We start from the raw sequence: 22,138 nt of genomic DNA, 5'->3' as shown, positions 1-22,138 counted from the left end.
AGTATTTTAAACTCGTTTGAGATAGACTGAGGATATGTATTGTTACTTCCTTTTTTTCTGGTAAAGCTTGTATGCTTTTAACAGCCTGTATTCCTGGTAGAAGTTAAACCTAAGGCTGGATACAAAGATGCAACATTGAGAAATTTCACAGAGAGTTGCATCTTTGTAGCCAGCCTTAGTTTTACCAGTTGAACTTCTGCCAGGAATGCAGGTTGAATTTCTCCCCCTCTTATGCTGCTGTTAAAGGCAGAAGAGAAGGTAACATTGTATACTCTATGCCAGGCTTCCTTCTTATTAAAATGGTCAAGTTTCTTTCTTTCTTTCTTCCTTCCTTCCTTCCTTCCTTCCTTCCTGCTCTTTCCTTCTTTCCTTCTTTCTCTCTTTGTCTCTCTCTGTCTCTCTCTGTCTCTCTCTGTCTCTCTCTGTCTCTCTCTGTCTCTCTCTCTTTCCTTCTTTCCTTCTGTCTCTCTCTCTCTTTCCTTCTTTCCTTCTTTCCTTCCTTCCTTCCCTCTCTTTCTTTCTTTCCTTCCTTCCTTCCTCAAAATGTTTTAAAAATTCCATCACACTTATCTGCATAACTTTATGCTGGGTGTCACCTGCCATGCCGACCCCACGTTGCTCTCCTTTCAAGCCTGCAGTGGGAAGCACTCTTGCAAGAGAGTGAATCCCATTAAACTCAGCAGGACAAATATCTGAGCAAACATGCTTCTGGCTTACACTGCATGACTTCCAGGGCTAGGAAGAGGAGCTTCTCCCTTGCTCTGGAACAGTAGGAATCAGTGCCCCTGACTGCTCCACTCTAACATATTTCCAGAGGATCAAGGGTTAAGAATGCCAACCTTCCAGTGGTGGCTGGAGATCTCCTGGAATTACAACTGGTCTTCAGGTGACAAATATCAGATCCTCTGGAAAAATGGCTGCTTTGTAAGGTGGACTTTATGGAATTATACCCTGCTGATGTCCCTTCCCTCCCCAAATCCCACCTTCCCCAGGCTCCACCCCCAAAATCTTCAGATATTTCCCAATCCAAAATTGGCAACTGGAGATTTGGGGGGCGGAGCCTGAGGAGGGCAGGGTTGAGGTAGGGGAAGGACTTCAATGGGGTATAATGCCACAGAGTCCACCTTCCAAAGTGGCCATTTTCTCCAGGTGAACTGATTTCTGTTGCCTGGAGATCAGTTGTAATCCCAGGAGATCCCAGCCACCACCTGGAGGTTGGCAATCCTAAACCCTACCAAAGATGCCTGACTCAAACTCCACCCTCATCCCTAAATCCTCTAAGGCATTCTAGTCAGGTGCATACAAAAGGCCTCAAGATCATGGCCTGAATCATCTCCCCCACCCCTCTCCTTCACCCTTTTAACATCCATTTCAGATGGAACCCAATCAGGCACAGGTGGGTGGGGGATTTTTTAACAACGTTTTTTTTCTGTCTGTATTTTCCAACCTAAGAGCCCTGTGGCGCAGAGTGTTAAGCTGCAGTACTGCAGTCCCAAGCTCTGCTCACGATCTGAGTTTGATCCCAATGGAAGTTGGTTTCAGGTAGCCGGCTCAAGGTTGACTCAGCCTTCCATCCTTCCGAGGTCGGTGAAATGAGTACCCAGCTTGCTGAGGGTAAAGGGAAGATGACTGGGGAAGGCACTGGCAAACCACCCCACAAACAAAGTCTGCCTAGTAAACGTCGGGATGTGACGTCACCCCATGGGTCAGGAATGACCCAATGCTTGCACAGGGGACCTTTACCTTTTTATTTTCCAACCTATTCTTCCAAATAATTGCAGTTCTTAATTGAATAGCATTTATTTTTCCTCAGTAGAGCATCCAGCCCAATGAAGAGTTCTTCTGGAGAAAAGCTTGCGCATTGTTTAGTGTCATTTTGGTTGGGCAAAATGAAAGGTATTACTCAGCTTTTGAATTTTGGATGTATTTGAGCTGATACTCAAGAGTGGCTTCCAGGCCTTATTGACAGGGAAAGAGAGACAGGCAGGCTCCACCCAACAAATCTCCAGGAATTTCCCCACCCGGAGTTGGCAACCCTAAGGGAGGGAGAGGTAACGTAGTCTTCAAAAGAGCCTATAAGTCAGTACTACTACACGTATGCGGCAAGATTCTCATTCTACTTCACTGTTCCCACATTTATTTCACTGGTCTTCCAACAGTTAAGTTGCAATCCTTGACAGCGTTTTTTCCCTCCCTTTCCCTTAAAAAAAAAAACCCTACAGACCTGATCCAATCCATTGCATCTGGAATCCATATGGTCCTTGGTCAGAATGTGATGGCTGTAGTAAGACCCAGGTATGTTATAAACATTGCTCATATGTGTAGTGCCTATGCCCACCACGTTCCAAAATTAGGATCAAGGTGACATCTCATCCTCATGGTTACTAAGCCAGCCCTTGATGACATGTCTGAATTACATGATATATCCATGTCTGCCATAGCACATTACCTTTGCGATGAGAATGATCTTTCATTTCAGAAGAGGTGGTTTTTATACCCCACTTTTCTTTACCTTTAAGGAGTCTCGAAACAGCTTACAATCACCTTCCCTTCCCCTATTCATCACAGTCACCTTGTGAGGTAGGTGGGGCTGAGAGAATTCGGAGAGAACTGTGACTAGCCCAAGGCCACCCAGCAGGCTTCATGTGTAGCAGTGGGGAAACCAACCTGGTTCACTAGATTAGTGTCCCCCACTCATGAGGAGGAGTGGGGAATCAAACCCGGTTCTCCAGATTTGAGTCCCCTGCTCTTAACAACTACACCAAACAGCTGTGTGAAGATCAAACCCTTTAAAAAGGTGACAGCTGTTTGTTTTTTGTAATGTATCTTCAGAAACCTGAGTGTCTGTGCTCTGGTTTTTAGTATTCTGCTCATCAAAGTTTGAAATTTTCCTCCACGGAAGGAAAAGCCATTTAAGTTGCAGGAAGACCCCTTAGGTTAGAGGAAAGCTTCAGACTTTGCTGAGAGTGGTAAGATATAGTCCACTATAAAAACAATCCAGAATATCATATAGGATACGGGATACAGGATACGATTAAAACAGTAGCATTGCCTGTTTTCAGACACTGAACACTTTCATGAATATAAAGCACTTGTAGCAGTGATGGGAAAACAATCAGGCTTAAGTTTGGTCAGACAGATGGAAGATGGCAGTTCCAGAATAGTGATAAATTAACATATCCCTTTTGGTTGCTTTTTATTTCCTGTGTTGTCATTTCGAACGGTTTTAGTCCATCCACTTTCACTGCTGGTATTGATGAGTCATTCATTTCTTTTATGTGTTTTTTAACAGCATTTGTACAATATTTATATGTTCCGTGTATGTCATCTATGCATATGTGTGTGTGTGTATATATATATACACAAACACATACACAGTATATTAATACATATATACAGCATATTGTTATAGGTACATATACGGCAAGAGCAGAGCAAGGCTGTTAACGATAGGACTTTTTGGAGGACATTGATTTATAGGTTCACCATAAGTCGGAAGCGGCTTGACGGCACTTAATGCAACATACACACATATAGCATAAGGTTTATTGGCAAACAACATTGAAAAACACATTGATTTTGATAGAAAATCCATTACGTGAAACCATAAAGCAGGGCGAGAACAAAGACAAGTAGGTTTGACTACAAAATCAAAATGGGGATTTTCAAATCCAACCAGCCAGTCTGCAGAATTTCATAGCATCCCTATACCAAAATTGAAAGTGGATACCAAGATTATTTGCCTGGATGCCTTTTACAGTTCTACTCATAACAAGGATAGCCTCCTTTTGGGGTTTGCATGTATCTGAATGATGGAAAAATATATATATAAATGTGGAATTAGCAGTGCAATCTTCTGCTTGTTTACTCAAAGATGGTGAGTCCCATGTGTGTGTTAAGTGCCATCAAGTCGCAGCTGACTTATGGCGACCCCAGCAAAGGGCTTTCAGGGCAAGTGAGAAGCAGAGGCCTGGCACCTTAAAAAAAGAATAAAGTAGTAACTACTGAGTTTATAAATATTTTTGTTGTCTCAGTGCAGTGATTTGTTGTCTTCTGGGGAAATCTGATGTACCGCTGAGGGTTTTTCTAACTGTAAGGAAGCTACTGTTGTTTCCCTGAAACAACCTGTCCCCCTTTGGGCACATGGGGTGAGAACACCACTGCAGCCTTCTTGGTAGCTTTAAATGCAGCAAGCACACTGCATGAGATCAGTGCCATGCCAGAAGCCTGAAGGTACCTGAGGAGGAAGAAGAAGAATTGGTTTTAATATGCCAACTTTCTCTACCACTTAAGAAAGAATTAAACCAGCTTACAATCTCCTTCTCTTCCCCTCCCCACAACAGACACCCTGTAAGGTAAATGGGGCCGAGAGAGCTCTAAGAGAGCTGTGACTAGCCCAAGGTCACCCAGCTGGCTTTGTGTGTAGGAGTGGGGAAACAAATCCAGTTCACCTGATTAGCCTCCGCCGCTCATGTGAAGGAGTGGGGAATCAAACCCGGTTCTCCAGATCAGAGTCCACCACTCCAAACCACTGTTCTTAACCACTACACCATGCTGGCTCTCATGATGCACCCACATGCTGGTTTTTCAAATAGGATCATGCTCCCCATCTATCTGTACTTCAGGTGGTGGAGGCTGCCAGCACACCTCACAGTAGGGTTTTTTAGGGTTAGGGTTGCCAGGTCCCCCCAGCCACTGGTGGGGGTTAGGGGGTAGGACTGCCAGATCCAGGCAGGTAAACTCCTGGAGATCTGGGGATGGAGCCAGGGGAGGACAGGAACCTCAAAGGGATATAATGCCATTAAGTCCCCCCTCCAAAGCATCCCTTTTCTCCAGGGGAACTGATCTCTTGGAGATGAGCTGTAATTCCAGGGAATCCTTAGGTCCCACCTGGAGGTTGGCATCTCTAGGGTTTATGCTTTGATCTCACCAAGATGTTGTTGTTTGCTCCACACAGACACCCCTCAGCTTCTTATATTTATGGCTCAATGTGCAAGTGCCAAAAGTCAGAGCACCTCTAAAGGATTGTTTTGGTTTTAGATTCACAGACGAACAGTGGCAATATATGGGCAGTTTGGAGGACATCCATGTTCCGGGAATTCATTCGAATCTCGTGCTTGTATTCCTACAAGAGGGTGTCCAACAGAGGATGGCTGCGGTGATCGTTTTCGATGTACTTCAGGTATGCTCCTACAAGACTGCAGGTTGGAAGAAGGCTCAGTAGCTTCAAATTTTGGTGAACAAAATTTCATCTGGAGAAAATGGCCGCTGTGGCAATTGGACTCTATGGCACTGAAGTCCCTCCCCTCCCCAAACCCTGCCATCCTCAGGCTCTGCATCAAAAACCTCCCACCAATGGCGAAGAGGGACCTGGCAACCCTATGTGTACAGGTGGTTTGAGGGTGGTGGCCCTGTTCTCTGTGGGCCTGTGGTGGTTCTGGACAGCTCTGTTTCATTGTGGCTATCTTCTTTTGGTCCACAGGGCAGTGTATAAGCAGATCATTGGTGTGCAATGGAGATCACGATTGCGAGGAAGACAGTGCTGATGAAGACCGATGCGAGGCCATCAAGGTGGTGTGTGACAGTGATAAGCCGCCTCCTAACGTAGAGCAGACAGGCACAGGGTAAGGTCCTTGTGTAAAGTGCCGTCAAGTCGCAGCCAACTTATGGCGACCTCTTTGGGGGTTTTCATGGCAAGAGACTAACAGAGGTGGTTTGCCAGTGCCTACCTTTGCACAGCAACCCTGGACTTCCTTGGTGGTCTCCCATCCAAATGCTTAGCTTCTGAGATCTGAGGAGATCAGGCTAGCCTGGGCCATCCAGGTCAGGGTAAGGTCCTTGGCAGTTCTTATTTACATCTACATAGTGCATTCCAAGTGTTCCAAGCATCTGACACACATGATTTTATTTTTGTGGGAAGTGAGATTACCTTTTCACTGGACTTCTGTGCCGCTTAATAGGTAAAGATGCCTTCTTTAATTGTCAGGGATGAGGAAGATATCTGGACACTAGAAATATGACATCTTCTTGGGATATCGGGGGCTGGGGCTGGACAGAAGCTGTTTAGAAGTTGTAATGTTGCCATAAAAGGAGACAAAACTGTTGATATTTTTGTTTTCTCTCCTTTTGGGGTGTTTATGTATTTATTCAGTATATTTATTTTCTACATTTACATTATAAAGTCCTCAAACAGCTTGTAACATTTTAAAAACATACTTTTATTTAAAAACATACGTTTGTTTCTTCCCCTCTCCTCCCACTCCTAATATATTCATCCCCTTTGCAAAGTTATGGCTCAGAGTGGTAAGATGCAGTACTGCAGTCAAAAGCTCTGCTCAGGACCTGAGTTCTATCCCCACGGAAGTAGGGTTCACGTAGCCGGCTCAAGGTTGACTCAGCCTTCCATCCTTCTGAGGTCGGTAAAATGAGTACCCAGCTTGCTGGGGGTAAAGTGTAGATGACTGGGGAAGGCAATGGCAAACCACCCCGTAAACACAGTCTGCCTAGTAAACATCGGGATGTGGCATCAACCCATGGGTCAGTAATTACTCGGTGCTTGCACAGGGGACTACCTTTACCTTTTTTGCAAAGTTAATACTGTCGTCTCTTCTTCTTGAGTTGAGAGCTATTCAACGTCCAGTGAGCCAAGCAGGGAAGAGCCAGTTGCGTGCTGCTTGGCCTCCAGTGGCAGAATGGCTGTCACTTGCAGGACGAGCTCTCTAGCCTTGCAGGTCAAGATGTCATTTAGGATTAGGATTAGGAAGGAGGAAAAAAGGTGCGGGGAAGGGTTCTCCAAGCCTCTTGCCATGCGACATAGCTGACTGGGGTGTGTGTAGATTTGAGGTGCTTTCCCCTCTAACCTACATCCATCAGCTGGTCAGCAGCAATAGTGGCAGCTTGGAACAGGAAACCTGCAGGATGCATTTTCTGTTCCAAGCCCCTTGAGGTTTGGACCAGAAATCTATCCTGTGAGCTCTCTGTTCCGAGCTTCTTAGTTGCCGCAGGCCAACTAAGGGGACTGAATTGGCGGGGAAATAGGGTTTCCAGGTCCCTCTTCACCGTCGGTAGGAGGTTTTGGGGGTGGAGCCTGAGGAGGGTTGGGGGAGTGGAGGGACTTCAATGCCATAGAGTCCAATTGCCAAAGCAGCCATTTTCTCCAGGTGAACTGATTTCTATCAGCTGGAGATCAGTTGTAATAGCAGGAGGTACCTGGAGGTTGGCAACCCTAAGGGGAAAATACTTCTGACCCAGACCCCCCCCCCCATTAGCTAAATGCTACAGCAAGAAGCTTGGAGACTGGGGAGGGGAGGAAATAAAGAGAAAGCAGCCATGGTAGGGTTGCCAGGTCCCGGTGGGGAAATACCTGGAGATTTTGGGGGCGGAGCCTGAGGAGGGCGGGGTTTGGAGAGAGGAGGGACATCAATGCCATAGAGTCCAAAGGCCAAAGCGGCCATTTTCTCCAGGGGAACTGATCTCTGTTGCCTGGAGATCAGTTGTAATATCGGGAGATCTCCAGCCTGGAGGTTGGCAACCCTAACCCATGGGAGGGTGGGAATGAGGGGGAAAATGGCAGGAAGCAGGGCAATGGGGAATGGGATCTCCCCTTCCCATGAGTCCCTGAGGGTCCCCCTCTTGTTTAATCTAACCCGGATAAAACCCTTCAGTCCTTCGTACCACACAGTTGAAGGTGAAAGGCACATTTCTGCACTGGTCTAGAGGAAGAGTAAAGTCTGAGCAGACCAAAAGGCAGGCACAGCATGGGAGCGGCTGTGCGGCTTGGTCTTGACGTTCACAACAGCAGGTTGTTCAAACTAAAGTGCCTGGCTCAAGTTTGAGGCTTTGTAGGGCTAGGTAGATTAACTCGGCTCCCCGTATTGAATAATGGCTGCTGAAGTAGTAAGTAGTAACTGTGGCACCACCTTTGTCCCTGTGGCGGGGGGAGGGAGGAGGAGGAGAAGGAGAAGAAGACGAAGAGTTGGTTTTTATATGCTGACTTTCTGTACCATTTAAGGCAGGATCAAACCGGCTTACAATCACCTTCCCTTCCCCACAACAGACACCCTGTGAGGTAGGTGGGGCTGAGAGAGCTCTAAGAGAGCTGTGACTAGCCCAAGGTCACCCAGCTGGCTTCGTGTATAGGAGTGGGGAATCAAACCCAGATCGCCAGATCAGACTCCACCACTCCAAACCACCACTCTTAACCACTACACCACACTGGCTCTGGGAGTCATATAAGCTACCCTTTCTTCCAATGAGCCCCCATGAGGGTGCAGTTAACAGGCCCGGTTCTGTTTGCTACAGCGATATGGACATATGACCGAATCAGACCATTGGTTCGTCAAGGCCAGTATTATCTACTCGGACTGGCAGCCGCTTTCCAAGATCTCAGGTCTCAGTCCCCAGGTTGTGATCCCTAGTCCTTGCAGGTCACGATATTACATTTGTGCGTGAGCAAGCTGTTCCCTTTACAATGCTTGACTCTCCACGCCTGATCTGATCAACTATCTCAGCAGATAGTTTCAGAAGGCAGCTGTGTTGGTCTGCAGTTGAACAGCTAAATTTGAGTCTGGTATCTCTGCAGACTGACTCATAGAGCTAGTCATGAACTACTTCTATGCCCTAGCCTGGTGGATTCGCTCTTAGTCCATTTACAAAGGCTTCAGTACAAAGGCTAGATGATTAATTAAAAGCAAGCAAATTACCGGGCCGGGGGGGGGGGGGTTACCTCCCGACTGCCTTGTGGCTGACCTCAATTCAGAACGAACAAAAGAAAAACCAACTGGAGTAGTCTGGCCATGATTGTTCTTCATGTTGCATTAATTTTAGGTCGACATGAAACTTAGCATAGGTGGTTGCCATAGAGATGAAAATGCATTAGAATTAGCAGGTACTTGCTCTCTGCTGTCAACCCAATCTAGGAGAGTATTTTGTTATCCTTTAATGTAGCTTGTTGCATTGGGGAATTGCACTGTGGTGCAACCAATCGAGAATCTAATTATTAAAGAATTAGACTAGATTCGAGTCCAGTCACACCGTAGAGATTAATAAGCTTTTCAAGGTATGAGCTTTTGAGAGTCAAAACTCCCTTTGTCAGATATCTTGGGCCAGGTATCTGATGAAGGGAGCTTTGACTTAAATCAAAAGAGTTTCCATCTAGACATTAGGAAGAATTTTCAGTGGAACAGGGTTCCTCGGGAGGTGGTAAGCTCTCCTTCCCTGCAGGTTTTAAAGAAGAGGTTAGATGGCCATCTGTCAGCAATGCTGATTCTATTACCTTAAGCAGATGATGAGAGGGAGGGCATCTTGGCCATCTTCAGAGCATGGAGTAGGGGTCACTGGGGGTGTGCGGGGAGGAGGTAGTTTGGAATTTCCTGCAATGAGCAGGGGGTTGGACCAGATGACCCTGGGGGTCCCTTCCAACTCTATGATTCTATGACTCTCGAAAGCTCAGACCCCAGAAATGTTGTTGGTCACTACAGTGCTACTGGACTCAAATCCAGCTGTTCTACTGCAGATCAATACAGCTACCCTCTGAAACTATACCCTGTTCTGTGTGTGTGTGTTTTTTTGCAGTTTTGAACATAGCGTTGTATACTGTCACTCTGTTCAGCTAGATGAAGAGCCTATCTCTAGTGCAAGAAGCCTTCCTTCTGCAGAAGGAGTTCTTCCACTAGTGGAAGAGACTATTCTCCCAAAGGAAGTCTTGTGGTCCTGGGGGTGGGGGGTGGGGAAGCTCTGCCCTTATCTCAGAAAAATAGTCAGCTGCAGTCTACAGTTGTACTGATATTCACTTACAATTAGCATTTCTGCCTCTCATGAGCTTTACAGCCTGTGCGATCACTCTGCTGTGTCTTTTCTCTTTTCCTTTGTTGCAGCTTCAACGCCCTTACAGGCGAGGCCAGAGGAAGAGTCATCCATGTGAAAAGTTTTGGTGGCCAGTGCAGAAAGGTGTTTAGTGGTGACCAGAGAGAATATTATCGCCTGAGCGATAGTGTCCTTGCTTACACATTCCAGGTATGCTTGTTTTACCTTCAGGATTACCTTCAGAATTCTTTTTTGAAGCCATGAATGCAAGGGTTCAGGATGGGTTATAGAGCAGGGCCATGATCCCGCAAAAGCGGCTTGCTATTTATGGCTAGTTTCTACATTTATCAGAAATAGGGTACAAGTAGGAACAAACCAACATATGTGGAGGGAGTAGGCAAGCTGGTCCCATCGCACCTATGTACGACATGAACACAGTGCATAAACATGTACAAACTGTGTGTATGGATGTAGATATTGTGCCAAAAATAACAGCATTTGTAGCTAAACAGACATAATTAAAGAGTATATATGTATTTTGACATAAATGCCTACCAAACATATATTGCAAGTGCTAGCATACACAATACTATCCAATAATATGTCAATACATCAATCATCAGAAGTTTATATTCATAACAGCAACATCTGAGAATCCAATAAATCAGAGTATTCACCCAAAGTCCAATATTGTTTAAGATGAGAACCATTCATGAACAGGAAATTTATAAGTATGAATGGTTCACACCTTAAACAATATTGGACTTTGAGTGAATACTTTGATTTATTGGATTCTCAGATGTTGCTGTTATGCTGACGATTGATATATTGACATATTATTGGATATTATATGCTCTTTAATTATGCCTGTTAGGAGCCCCGTGGCGCAGAGTGTTAAGCTGCAGTACTGCAGTCCAAGCTCTGCTCACGACCTGAGTTTGATCCTGACCTGAGTCAGTTTCAGGTAGCCCGGTCAAGGTTGACTCAACCTTCCATCCTTCCAAGGTCGGTAAAATGAGTACCCAGCTTTCTGGGGGTAAAGGGAAGATGACTGGAGAAGGCACTGGCAAACCACCCCATAAACACAGTCTGCGTAGTAAATGTCAGGATGTGACGTCACCCCATGGGTCAGGAATGGCCCAGTGCTTGCACAGGGCACCTTTACCTTTTTAAAATTTTGTCTGTTAATCTACACAGGCTGTTATTTTTTATACGTCATTGTATTCAGCATAGGTTTTTGTTTTGTATTTGTAGCGGTTGTGCCCCACATTTGGGCAAACATGCATAGGTAGAGATGGGTGGTTCTCTCTGGTAGATTTAGTCGAACCCCCATGTCTAGGAGAGTTTGCCCCTGTTCGGAAGACATGGTAGAGTCAATCTGTCACGTTTTATTTCATTGTCCTCTGTATGAAGCGGAAAGAAAATGGCTAATTGAACCCCTATTAAGGCGTCTTAATCCCTTTCTCGCATCAAGCAGAAATAATATCTCTGAGATATCTCTTGGAAGATAAGCATATATGGATATCACGTTTGGTGGCCAAATTTCTGTATATTGCGATTGCCAAATGAAAGTCATTTATAAACAGGTTAGGTTTTATGTAGATAGAATACCATTTAGTTTTAATTCCACTTCAGTGCTTAGCATCATATTTGGATTTTATTCGGTTAATCATGCTTAAGATAGTATATAATATATTGTACACTATTTGTGCTGGTTCATTTTGATCTCCTTTTTGGAATTTAATATCTTTTATTCTGTACATGGGACGGATATTTTACTCCTCATGGACTGTTTTAATAAAACTGAGTTAGAGATGGGATCAGTGTTCTTGGTCGCAAGAGGGGCCAGGGCTAGGATGCTCGTTCCCACTCAGCTCAGCAGAACCCACTGTTGAATTTAGTCCATATCCACAGTTCAGCTCTGTTTAAGATCTTTCAAATTTCCCCTGCTCTTCCTTGGAAGGAAAGAAAACGGACTTCACCACTAGAAACACTATATCCTTTAATTGTCTGATAAATAATTTTGAAAGCTCACTGTTATGTTACAAACAGTATCTTGTATATGATATATAAGAAAATGTGTTGTTGTTGTTGTTTTTATTGCTGGTTTTTATATGCCAACTTTCTCTACCACTTAAGGAAGAATAAAACCGGCTTACAATCTCCTCCCTTCCCCTCCCACAACAGACACCCTGTGAGATTGGTGGGGCTGAGAGAGCTCTTAAAAGAACTGTGACTAGTCCAAGGTCACCCAACTGGCTTCCTGCGGAGGAGTGGGAAATTGAACCCGGTTCTCCAGATCAGAGTCCTTTCTTGTATGCCCAGGGTAGTGCTGATCCCCACTTTGGGGTCAGGAAGCAATTTCCTTCCAGGCCAGATTGGCCAGGGATCCTGGAGGGGTTTTCTTTTGCCATCTTCTGGGCATGGAGTAGGGGGTCACAGGGGGTGGGAGTGGGGAGTTGGTTGTGAATTTCTTGCATTGTACAGGGGGTTAGACTAGATGATCCTGGTGGTCCCTTCCAACTCTATGATTCTATATCTGTGCCAGGAAGTAGATTTGGAGATATTTTCTTTCTGGGGGAAAACGTAACGTGATCTAGAAATGTTTTTATTTCTTCCATAGGTGAAGATTCAGAATGATTTCAGCGCCGAGATTTACAACAGTAGCTGGTCTTATCGGAAGCGCACAGAGAACAAAGTAATTTCAAGTTCAGGCCATGACTATAACCCCAGCACACATTCTTCAGACAATTCACAGGTAAATACTTTTGAGTTTTCTTTTCTTCTCCAAGTGATCAGAGGTTCAGGGTAGCCACGTCAAGACCACCTTCAGAGACATGCAGTTCTTGGAAACAATCTCACCGCGCCCAGATGAAGAGGTTAACGATGGCATGCAGGAGCAAGTGCACAGGCAGCAGTACTGGGTTTTCAGCAACATCAGGCTGTTTTGCAAAATCTAAACTTGCCCACTTTCCTGTTCTCCTCTCCTGATACTCTAGGGTTCCAGCCTACAGCTGGGGCCTGGAATTACACCTCTATCTCCAGACTACAGAGATCAGTTCCCCTGGAGAGAATGGCTGCTTTGGAGGGTGGAGCCTCCCACGACTGTCCACAGGCTCCACCCCCAAAACACCAGGAATTTCCAAACTGAGAACTGGAAACCCTATGTTACTTTTAACAATTATGCAAGACTAGATGAAAAATGGTCCTCCCCCCCCCAAGTTTAATGAGTCCCAAAATGCATACCAAGGTGGGTTTAGAACAAAAAATAGCAAGTCTTGTATTCAACCAGCTATTGTATAGCATCAGATGTCAAGAGAAGGCAACTTAGGGCTGTTTAGGTTGGAAAAAAAGGCGGGGAAACATGATAGAGATCTATAAAATTATGCATGGTTTGGAGAGAGTGGACAGTCTCATAATACTAGAACGCGGGGTCATCTGAAGCTGGAGGGTGAGAGATTCAAAACAGATAAAAGGAAGTATTTCTTCACACAATGCATAATTAAAATAATTAAAATATAATTAAAATATGGAAATTAAAATATGGAATAAGGCTTTTAAGAGAGGAGTGGACATATTCATGGAGGAGAGGGCTATCCATGGCTACTAGTCAAATTGAATACTAGTAATGATGCATAGTTATTTTCTCTAGTATCAGAGGAGCATGCCTATTATATTAGGTGTGGAACGCAGGCAGTATGTTTCTGCAGTCGTCTTGTTTGTGGGCTTCCTAGAGGCACCTGTTTGACCACTGTGTGAACAGACTGCTGGACTTGATGGGCCTTAGTCTGTTCCAGCGTGGATTTTCTTATGTTTTTAAGGCCAAGATCCAACTGCTAGGGTATGTGGAATGTATGTTGTTGTTGTTGTTTTAAAATAGTAGCCCTCTACCCTCAGGCTACACAGCAAATGAAAGCCGAATAAAATTGCAGAAGCAGTTTGTGATCCGTAGAGGAGCTCTGCTGTTTAAAAACAATAGTTTGCTTAATGGGCAGAAGCCCTTTTGTGTAGGCTAAAATAGTTCTTTGGAGCTTGGCTCTGGAGAGGGCCACCTCTGCACTTTGCATTTCAGAGCACATGGCTGAAGCGGTACTATAAGGTATCACAATGGTTGGAATCAACATACAGCCGCAGCTTCACCATACTGATTATTCATGGGAAAGGCATCGAAGGGAATGCTATGAGTGCAGCAACAGGCCTGCCTTCTCCCAACTCATGCTTTTGTAGATTGGGGTGAGCGTAGGGTTGCCAGGTTCCTCTTCGCTATTAGTGAGAGGTTTTGGGGCGGAGCCTGAGGAGGGCGGGATTTGGGGAGGGGAGGGACTTCAATGCCATAGAGTCCAGTTGCCAAAGCGGCCATTTTCTCCAGTTGAACAGATCTCCATCAACTGGAGATTGATTGTGATAGCAGGAGATCTCCAGCTAGTACCTGGAGAAGGTAGGGTTGCCAGGTCCCTCTTTGCCACTGGCGGGAGGTTTTTGGGGCAGAGCCTGAGGAGGGCGGGGTTCGGAGAGGGGAGGGACTTCAGTGGCAAAGCGGCTATTTTCTCCAGGTGATCTGATCTCTATCAGCTGGAGTTCAGTTGTAATAGCAGGAGATCTCCAGCTAGTACCTGGAGTTTGGCAACCCTAGGTGAGCAGCAGGTGAACAACTCTACTCTTTTGCCCATTTGAAACAAAAATGGTATCATTTCAGAGGGTAGCCATATTGGTCTGCAGTATAACAGTTATATTCGAGTACAGTAGCACCTTAAAAGTCCAACAGGATTTTCAGGGCATGAGCTCTCAAGAGTCAAATGCCCCTTTATCAGATAGGAAGCGTTGACTCTCGAAAGCTAGGGTTGCCAACCTCCAGGTGGTGGCTGTTATTACAACTGATCTCCAGGCGATCGAGATCAGTTCACCTGGAGAAAATGGCCGCTTTGGCAATTGGTCTCTATGGCATTGAAGTTCCTCCCCTTTCCCAACTCCACCCTCCTCAGGCTCCCCCCCCCCCAAAGCTCCAGGTATTTGCCAACCCGGAGCTGGCAACCCTATCGAAAGCTCATACCCCCAAAAATCTTGCTCGTCTCTAAGGTGCTGCTGGACTTGAACCAAAATGGTATATTTGACCATTAAAAACAAAGCAGTCATCAATCTGTTCTTCATCCAGAGGGTATCAGCTGTCGAGACCCTCTTATAAATGCATCTATGCCATTGTGAAAACAGTACCTGATTTGTTTTTTGTTTTTCTCCCCTTCCTAGAGTAACCACTTGATGGTTATTGAAAACAATGTGGAAGTTGCTCAGTTCATCAATAATCGGCCAGAATTTCTAACTCTTGCCGAGCCTTTCTGGAAAGAGCTTGCCAACCTCCCTGCCTTCTATGAATACAATGCATACCGAAAATTAATTGACCATTTTGGAACACATTTCTTTCATTCTGGATCTTTAGGAGGACATTATAAAGTCATATTTCGTGTGGGTACAGATAGCATAAACACACAAGGTAATATGCTGGGGTATTCATTCTAAATAGTAAAAAAGTCTCAAGAGTAAATCAAAATGCCTTCTATTTTTATGTCTAAAGATGATGCAAACCTAAAATACTACTGGTTGAGTATCCCTTATCCCGACATCCAGACTGATCCGAAAACCAGACCTTTTGAGCTAGCATGCAGGCTTTACTCACAGGCCCTCAGCAGTGCCACTGATGGTTCAATGAACACAAAATTATTTAAAATATTGTTTAAAATTACATTCAGGCTATGTGTATAAAGTATATATAAAACATAATTGAATTTCGTGTTTAGACTTGGGTCCCATCCCCAAGATATCTCATTATGTAGATACAAACATTCCAAAATATTCCAAAATACGGACCACTTCTGGACCCAAGCCTTATGGATAAGGGATGCTCAACCTATACCTGGGGGTGGGGGGATATTCAGGTTTGCAAGGGGAACAATGCAATGGGAAATACTCCCTGAGCTAGCTACTCCCTGAGCTAGCTTGGTGTGAGACCCAGCGCGGTGTTGTGGTTAGAGCGTCAGACTAGGATCTGGGAGGCACAGATTCAAGTTCCCCCTTCTGCTAAAGAAGCTTGCTGGGTGGCCTTGGGCCAGTGACTCGCCCTCAGGCTCCCCTACCTCACAGGGCTGTTAGGAAGATAAAATGGAGGAAGAGAGCAGAAGCTTGCTGGGTGGCCTTGGGCCTGTGACACGCCCTCGGGCTCCTCTACCTCACAGGGCTGTTAGGAGGATAAAATGGAGAATGGCAGGATATAAATGAAATAAATAAATACATTGAATGAATGAATTCATTTATTTGTTTAGCCATAGGCCATTACAAAATATCCTTACATGTGTACTAAAAACCGAAAATGGTATCTAAAAAGGATAAAATTGCATACATTACCAGGATAAAAACTGTTTCATACACAATCTCTGTTAAAACAAAGGACACGCTCGTTTGCTTTCCTATACAGGATTTTTCTTAATAACTTCAAGAGCTCTAATCTTCCTGGCCGCAATAGCAAATTGAGCCATTCTGAAGGTGATATGTGTTCAGAGTCAGAAAGTAAGAAAATCAGTTTATCAGTTTCAGAACAAAAAATTACTCCCTTCAAAATTCCATCCAAAAATTTGGCTCTAGGCTCACTGTACAACGGACATGATAACAATGAATATATTGAAGCCTGCCTGTTTGTTAGGATCTTCTTCTGAGGCCTTGGCTACTAAAATTTCAGCACCAGGCAAAAACACTCTTGTTCTTCCAGAACTCTTGTTCCTTCTCCCCTCCGTGCACCTGACTTTTATCTTCTAAGGGCAGACTACAAATATAAATAAATAAATAAATGAAACATTATCTTACTGAAAAATGTTTTGCATTATTTCAATTTTATGATGGTGTTTATGCTTGGTCTTATTGTCAGTTTTATGATTCACATGTTATTAGTATTTTTTTTGGTTTTGGTTTTGGTATTTTCCTATTGGTAGCTAGCTCGAGAGCAGTATGGGATATGAACGATTTAAGTTAGTTCTGCAGTTCAAGCCCCCTTGGAATGAATGGGAAGTGTGCATTCCTGCTAGATTGGCCTTCCCCGTTCCACTGTGTTAGGTCAGCCTGTACCGCAGCGGGGTTCCTCATTCAGCTGTGGCTCTCCTACATGCAGCAACAACCTTTAGATTAAAACTAGTTTAATCGTTTATGCAGAATCATCCGTTTCATACAGAAATGACCTTGAAGGCAAATGCTGTGGCCCTGCTGTGATATACCTATCCAGGCATCCCAAAATATAGAATATGCACTTATCCTGCTGAAATAGCAGCATAGACCAGGCTGTCTCAGGAAACATTTGGGGTCCCGTTTAGCAGGAAATTCTCGGGCACCCTGGCAGTAGAGCACCGAGCTTTCATCACATAGCCAAGAGTAATGGATCTTTTTCCTCCTAGCTATGAGCATGAGGGACATGCATGAATGTACGACATCAGGCTGGAATTTCGTCTTTGTAAAGAAGAGTAAAACAGAATGCACCAAACTGGATTCTTTGTTAAAGCAGTCATCAGGTAAATGACTCCCCCCCCCCTGCATGTATTTCTGCTAATTAATAGTAGCTACATCAGTCGTATCAATTCATGTCATCGTATTCCCTATTACTATGTATGGGTGTAAAATGAAGAAAGCTGATAGGAAGAAAGTAGATTCCTTTGAAACGTGGTGTTGGAGGAGAGTGTTACGGAGGGGGGAGGGGAAGGGAAGGTGATTGTAAGCTGGTTTGATTCTTCCTTAAGTGGTAGAGTAAGTCAGCATATCAAAAACAACTCTTCTCCTCCTCCTTCTCCTCCTCCTCCTCCTCCTTTCCTCTTTATACCATTTCCCTGATAGAAATCACCACCTGGAGCTGCTATTAACGGTAGCAGGCCAAGAACCCATATTGTACTGAATGTTGGGAGACCGCAACCAAGAAATCAAAAGGAGATTTTTTTTCTTGTTCCATTGACTGTTTTTTTTAAACAAATATTTTTATTAGCATGTTACATCCATCTTTCTGTTACAGTCCGTATATCAAAATAAGCAGAGAAACATCTTTATAATAATATCTCTGAATTAAAGCAGAAGTCCCAAACTTCTGATAATGCCTGAGGCTGCATTGATTCCTTTGCCTTGATATTGTTCCAGTACTTTATAAATAGGAGCCATTTTTGAACACATGAAGCTGCCTTATACTGAATCAGACCCTCTGTCCATCAAAGTCAGTATTGTCTACTCAGACTGGCAGCGGCTCTCCAGGGTCTCAGGCGGAGGTCTTTCACGTCACCTCCTTGCCTAGTCCCTTTAACTGGGACCTTGAACCTGGGACCTTCTGTATGCCAAGCAGATGCTCTACTACTGAGCCACAGCCCACTCCTATACTCTGCTTCTCCGCTCCACAAAGTCGAAAGCTCCTCTAGACTAAGGGATTCTTCCTCTGGAGGAGGACACTGGTATTTGCCAGTTGCTATTATACACTTTATCATAGGAATCATTAACTGTATCTCTGCCCAGGCCAAATCCAGACCCTTGACAGGTGTCACCTGTCCCAGCTGGGCTGTTTGCACTAGCTTCATTGTCTGTATTTGACAATATAACATGCTTTATTTGTCTGTGCTTTACTCCACGTGCTCTTCCAAGGTGGCAGCAGCAACCAGATTAAAACGGAGCCCTTTGTCGAGGGTGGAAGTCCAGCGGCTGTAGCTGGCCTAAGCTATTTGGACCTCAACGATCCTGTTGCAAACACTCAACGGTATTCCTTATGGGCGAGATCGGTGTCCACATATCCCAAAGTCATTAAGCAAAAGGTAAGGCTTGGTGTTGTTTCTCTGATTAGATGGGCTTCTTTGAAGTGTAGAAAGGAGAAACTGGGCATCCCGGGAGAAAGTTGGAGAGCTTTCAAGTGTGCTTGGGTTGGGTGGAAGGTAAGCTGTGTGTTTCAGCTGTACATCACTTTGTATGCGTTATCGCTGTTATGCTACATTCTCACACTGCCTTCAGCACCCTGACCAGTCACTAAGTGACTCTCTTGATGCAACGGCTGGCATGGCTCCATCCTACAGGCCAATTTGTTTCCATCCCATTTTGTTTACTTTCCGAGTTAGTTTAGCCGACTTTGGGATTCCCTAAAAACGCTGTTGATCCTAACATCCAAATTGCAAGACGTCATGGTTCCGCTGTACACTGCATTGGTCAGGCCACACCTGGGGTATTGTGTGCAGTTCTGGGACCTCAGCTTAAAAAGGGTGTGGACAGATTGGAGTGGGTGCAGAAGAAAGCAATGAAAATGATCAGGGGCCTGGAAACTAAGCCCTACAAGGAGAGGCTGAGGGACTTGGGAATGTTTAGTATGGAGAAGAGGAGGCTGGGGGGGGGCATGACTTCTCTCTTGAAGTGTTTAAAGGGCTGTCACTTAGAGGAGGGCCGGAGCTGTTCCTGTTGGCAGCAGAGGATAGGACTCGCAATAATGGGTTTAAATTGCGGGAGGAAAGGTACCAGCTGGATATTAGGGGGTGGGAATGTACAGTAAGAATTGTTCAACCATGGAATCAGCTACCTAGGGTGGTGGTGAGCTTCTCCTCACTGGCTGTCTTCAAGCCGAGGCTGGACAAACACTTGTCAGTAGGGTTGTGGGGGAAGAAATTGGTAAATTTCAGGTTCCAGGTTTATTGGGCCCGATTTTTTCAGTAAACTGGAATAAGCTGAATGCCCATACATTGGTATTCTGTTTATTACCGGGTTTACCGAAAAATCCAGGTCCATTATAGTCTATGGGGATTTTTTTTTACTCTCCTGTGGGGGCATTTTTGGAGGTAGAGTCCCCAAACTTTCAGCGTGGCTGCAAGGGAATCTCCTTAGATGGTCACCGAAGTTTGGAGAACTTTGGGACTGCGGGTCCAATGTTATGGACCCACAAAGGGGTCACCCCCATCCTCCAGGCGAGCCGAGCTGTCCATCGGTTTTCAGGGTCAGAAGTTCAGTGTTGCCAATGACTGGTGGAAAGATCCAATTGCCAGGCTGGCACCTCAAAGTCTGGGGGCTCCGTTTGTATCTGGGGCACATAGCATGATGTCCATACAAATTAGCTTCCAAACCGAGGGAAACGGCTTAAATGCAAGAAAAATAAGGCACAAAATACCATTTCTTTTGGTGGCAAATGACATTCTGTGAACAGTCCTTTATTGTGGTCATCAAAAATCTGATTTCAAGGGATGGTCACGGTGTGGGGAAACGAAGCCTGTACTCGGAGCAACCTTCAGTTTCAGAGCAGGTTTTTTTTTGGGGGGGGGGTATCGGAACCAGCCAAATTCTCGACCATGGGGGCTGTCTGAAGGAGATTGCTCATCCACGCGGGTGAGGGAATCTCCTTCGGAAGCCTGGTGGTGTGAGCAGCTGTTGAAGCCAGTTCTTTTTAATTGGAGGGTATATCCCCCTGGACGAGACTTGATGAACCCTGTCTTTTTAAAGTACCCTTACACTTGATCCAGATCAACCCACTGAATGGTTGGCCAGACCAAGCTGGCTCTGATTACACGACCCTGACCAAGGGCCCCAACTATAGCGCCCTAACAAAACCAGTAAAAAATGCTGGTTTTCAGCATTTATTGAGGGACTAAACATGGCAGATTTAGTCATCATAATGCAGTGGTTAGAGTTTTGTACTAATTTGGTTGGTCCAATAAAAGGCATTGCACAGATTCCCCCCCCCTTTTTAAATCCTCTCTCCCTTCCAATTTGAATTGGTGATCCACATGGCTCTAATTAAGCTTTGACCCACTGTGGTATAGTGGTTAGAATGTTGAACTGGAATATGGGAGACCTAGGTTCAAATCCCCACTCTGCCATGGGAGCTTGCTGGGTGACCTAGGGCCGGTCACATACTCGCAGCCTAACCTACCTCACAGAGTTAGAGAAGGAGAGAATGTTGTAAGCCACTGGGGAGAAAAGAGGAGTATACATGATGTAACTATATAAAAGAATAAATAACAGTATTGCTTTTTGATGTGAAATAGTTGTCCGCTCACATACCTCACACTGGAATACATTGCAAAACAGTCTTCTTTTAGCTGACGCAAAATATTTCTTATATATCAGTTGGATATACTGCAACAGTCAGTATCTCGCAAGCCAGATTTACTATAATGTATTTCAAACTGTGGTTTGGTACACGGGATTTGAAATCAAGGGGATTTAAAAGTATTTAACTTTGGCCAGATTGTGCCTTAGCCCGTAAGCAGTTCGGAGCCCTTTAAGCTAAGTATAACAAGTAAATAATGTCTCAGCCTGAAATATTTAAGCAGAATGTATTCATTACACACAGATAACACCACTGTATGAATTGGTCAAGGAAGTCCCTTGTGCCTCGGTCAAACGGCACTACCTGAAACAAGCCATTGAAGAGTACTTGTCTGAAAATGATCCCTGCAAATGCCGGCCATGTCAAAATGGCGGCCAGCCAGTAATTATAGAGACTCAGTGCCTATGTTTCTGCAAGCCATATACTTTCGGAGTAGCTTGTGAACTGGGAACTCTTGTCCAAGACCAGCCCGGTAAGACATGTCTCTTAAGGTTTTCGGGGTTTAAAACAGACTGTGCAATGTGTTATTCTCACACCCCACCCCTGAGAAGCTGCGAAAAATAGAATGTTTGTACAAGGCCCAACTCCTTTTCTCGCATATTGATATGCTGAAGTTGTTGGAGTATAGCAGTATATGCACTAGTCATATTTATGGACTGGACACACTTCAAATAGTGATGACCAAGCTGAGTTTGATTCCCTGCTCCTCCACATGAGCAATGGACTCTAATCTGGAGAACTGGATTTGATTCCCCATTCTTCCACATACAGCCTGCTGGGTGACCTTGGGTTAGACACAGTTCTCTTAGAACTCTCTCAGCCCCACCTACCTCACAAGTAGGGTTGCCAGGTCCCTCTTCGCCATCGGCGGGAGATTTTGGAGGCGGAGCCTGAGGAGGGCTGGGTTTGAAGAGGGGAGGGACTTCAATGCCATAGAGTCCAATCGCTAAAGCGGCCATTTTCTCCCGGTGAACTGATCTCTATTGGCTGGAGATCAGTTATAATAGCAGGAGATCTTCTGCTATTACCTGGAGGTTGGCAACCCTACTCACAAGGTGCCTGTTGTGGGGAGGGGAAGGGAAGGCGATTGTAGAGAAAAGCGGGTTATAAAAACCAACTCTTATTCTTCTTCTTTTCCCACCACTGATAAACTCACAAATTTTTCAAATTTCAGAAGATTGCTGGTTTCATTTCCATTTGTCCCATGGTCATCAAATACTTCCTGTTAGCTGAGATCCCTTCCAT

At 44.9% G+C, this 22,138-nt stretch overlaps 1 protein-coding gene across 1 annotated transcript in view; it reads left to right on the top strand.

Annotated features, from left to right (window-relative positions):
* C7 (complement C7) overlaps positions 1 to 22,138 on the top strand; it is a 35,696-nt gene that overhangs the window by 820 nt on the left and 12,738 nt on the right. The window contains 9 exon segments of the mRNA XM_056849058.1: positions 2,223 to 2,295; positions 5,041 to 5,182; positions 5,483 to 5,624; positions 9,876 to 10,014; positions 12,428 to 12,562; positions 15,049 to 15,292; positions 17,238 to 17,351; positions 18,457 to 18,623; positions 21,137 to 21,365. Of these exon segments, the coding sequence (XP_056705036.1) occupies positions 2,223 to 2,295; positions 5,041 to 5,182; positions 5,483 to 5,624; positions 9,876 to 10,014; positions 12,428 to 12,562; positions 15,049 to 15,292; positions 17,238 to 17,351; positions 18,457 to 18,623; positions 21,137 to 21,365 (1,385 nt within the window).

The sequence above is a fragment of the Euleptes europaea genome, chromosome 4 (assembly GCF_029931775.1).
Source record: "Euleptes europaea isolate rEulEur1 chromosome 4, rEulEur1.hap1, whole genome shotgun sequence".
Lineage (NCBI taxonomy): Eukaryota > Metazoa > Chordata > Lepidosauria > Squamata > Sphaerodactylidae > Euleptes > Euleptes europaea.
Note: the sequence above shows the minus strand (reverse complement) of the source record. Positions and strands in the feature narration are given on the sequence as shown.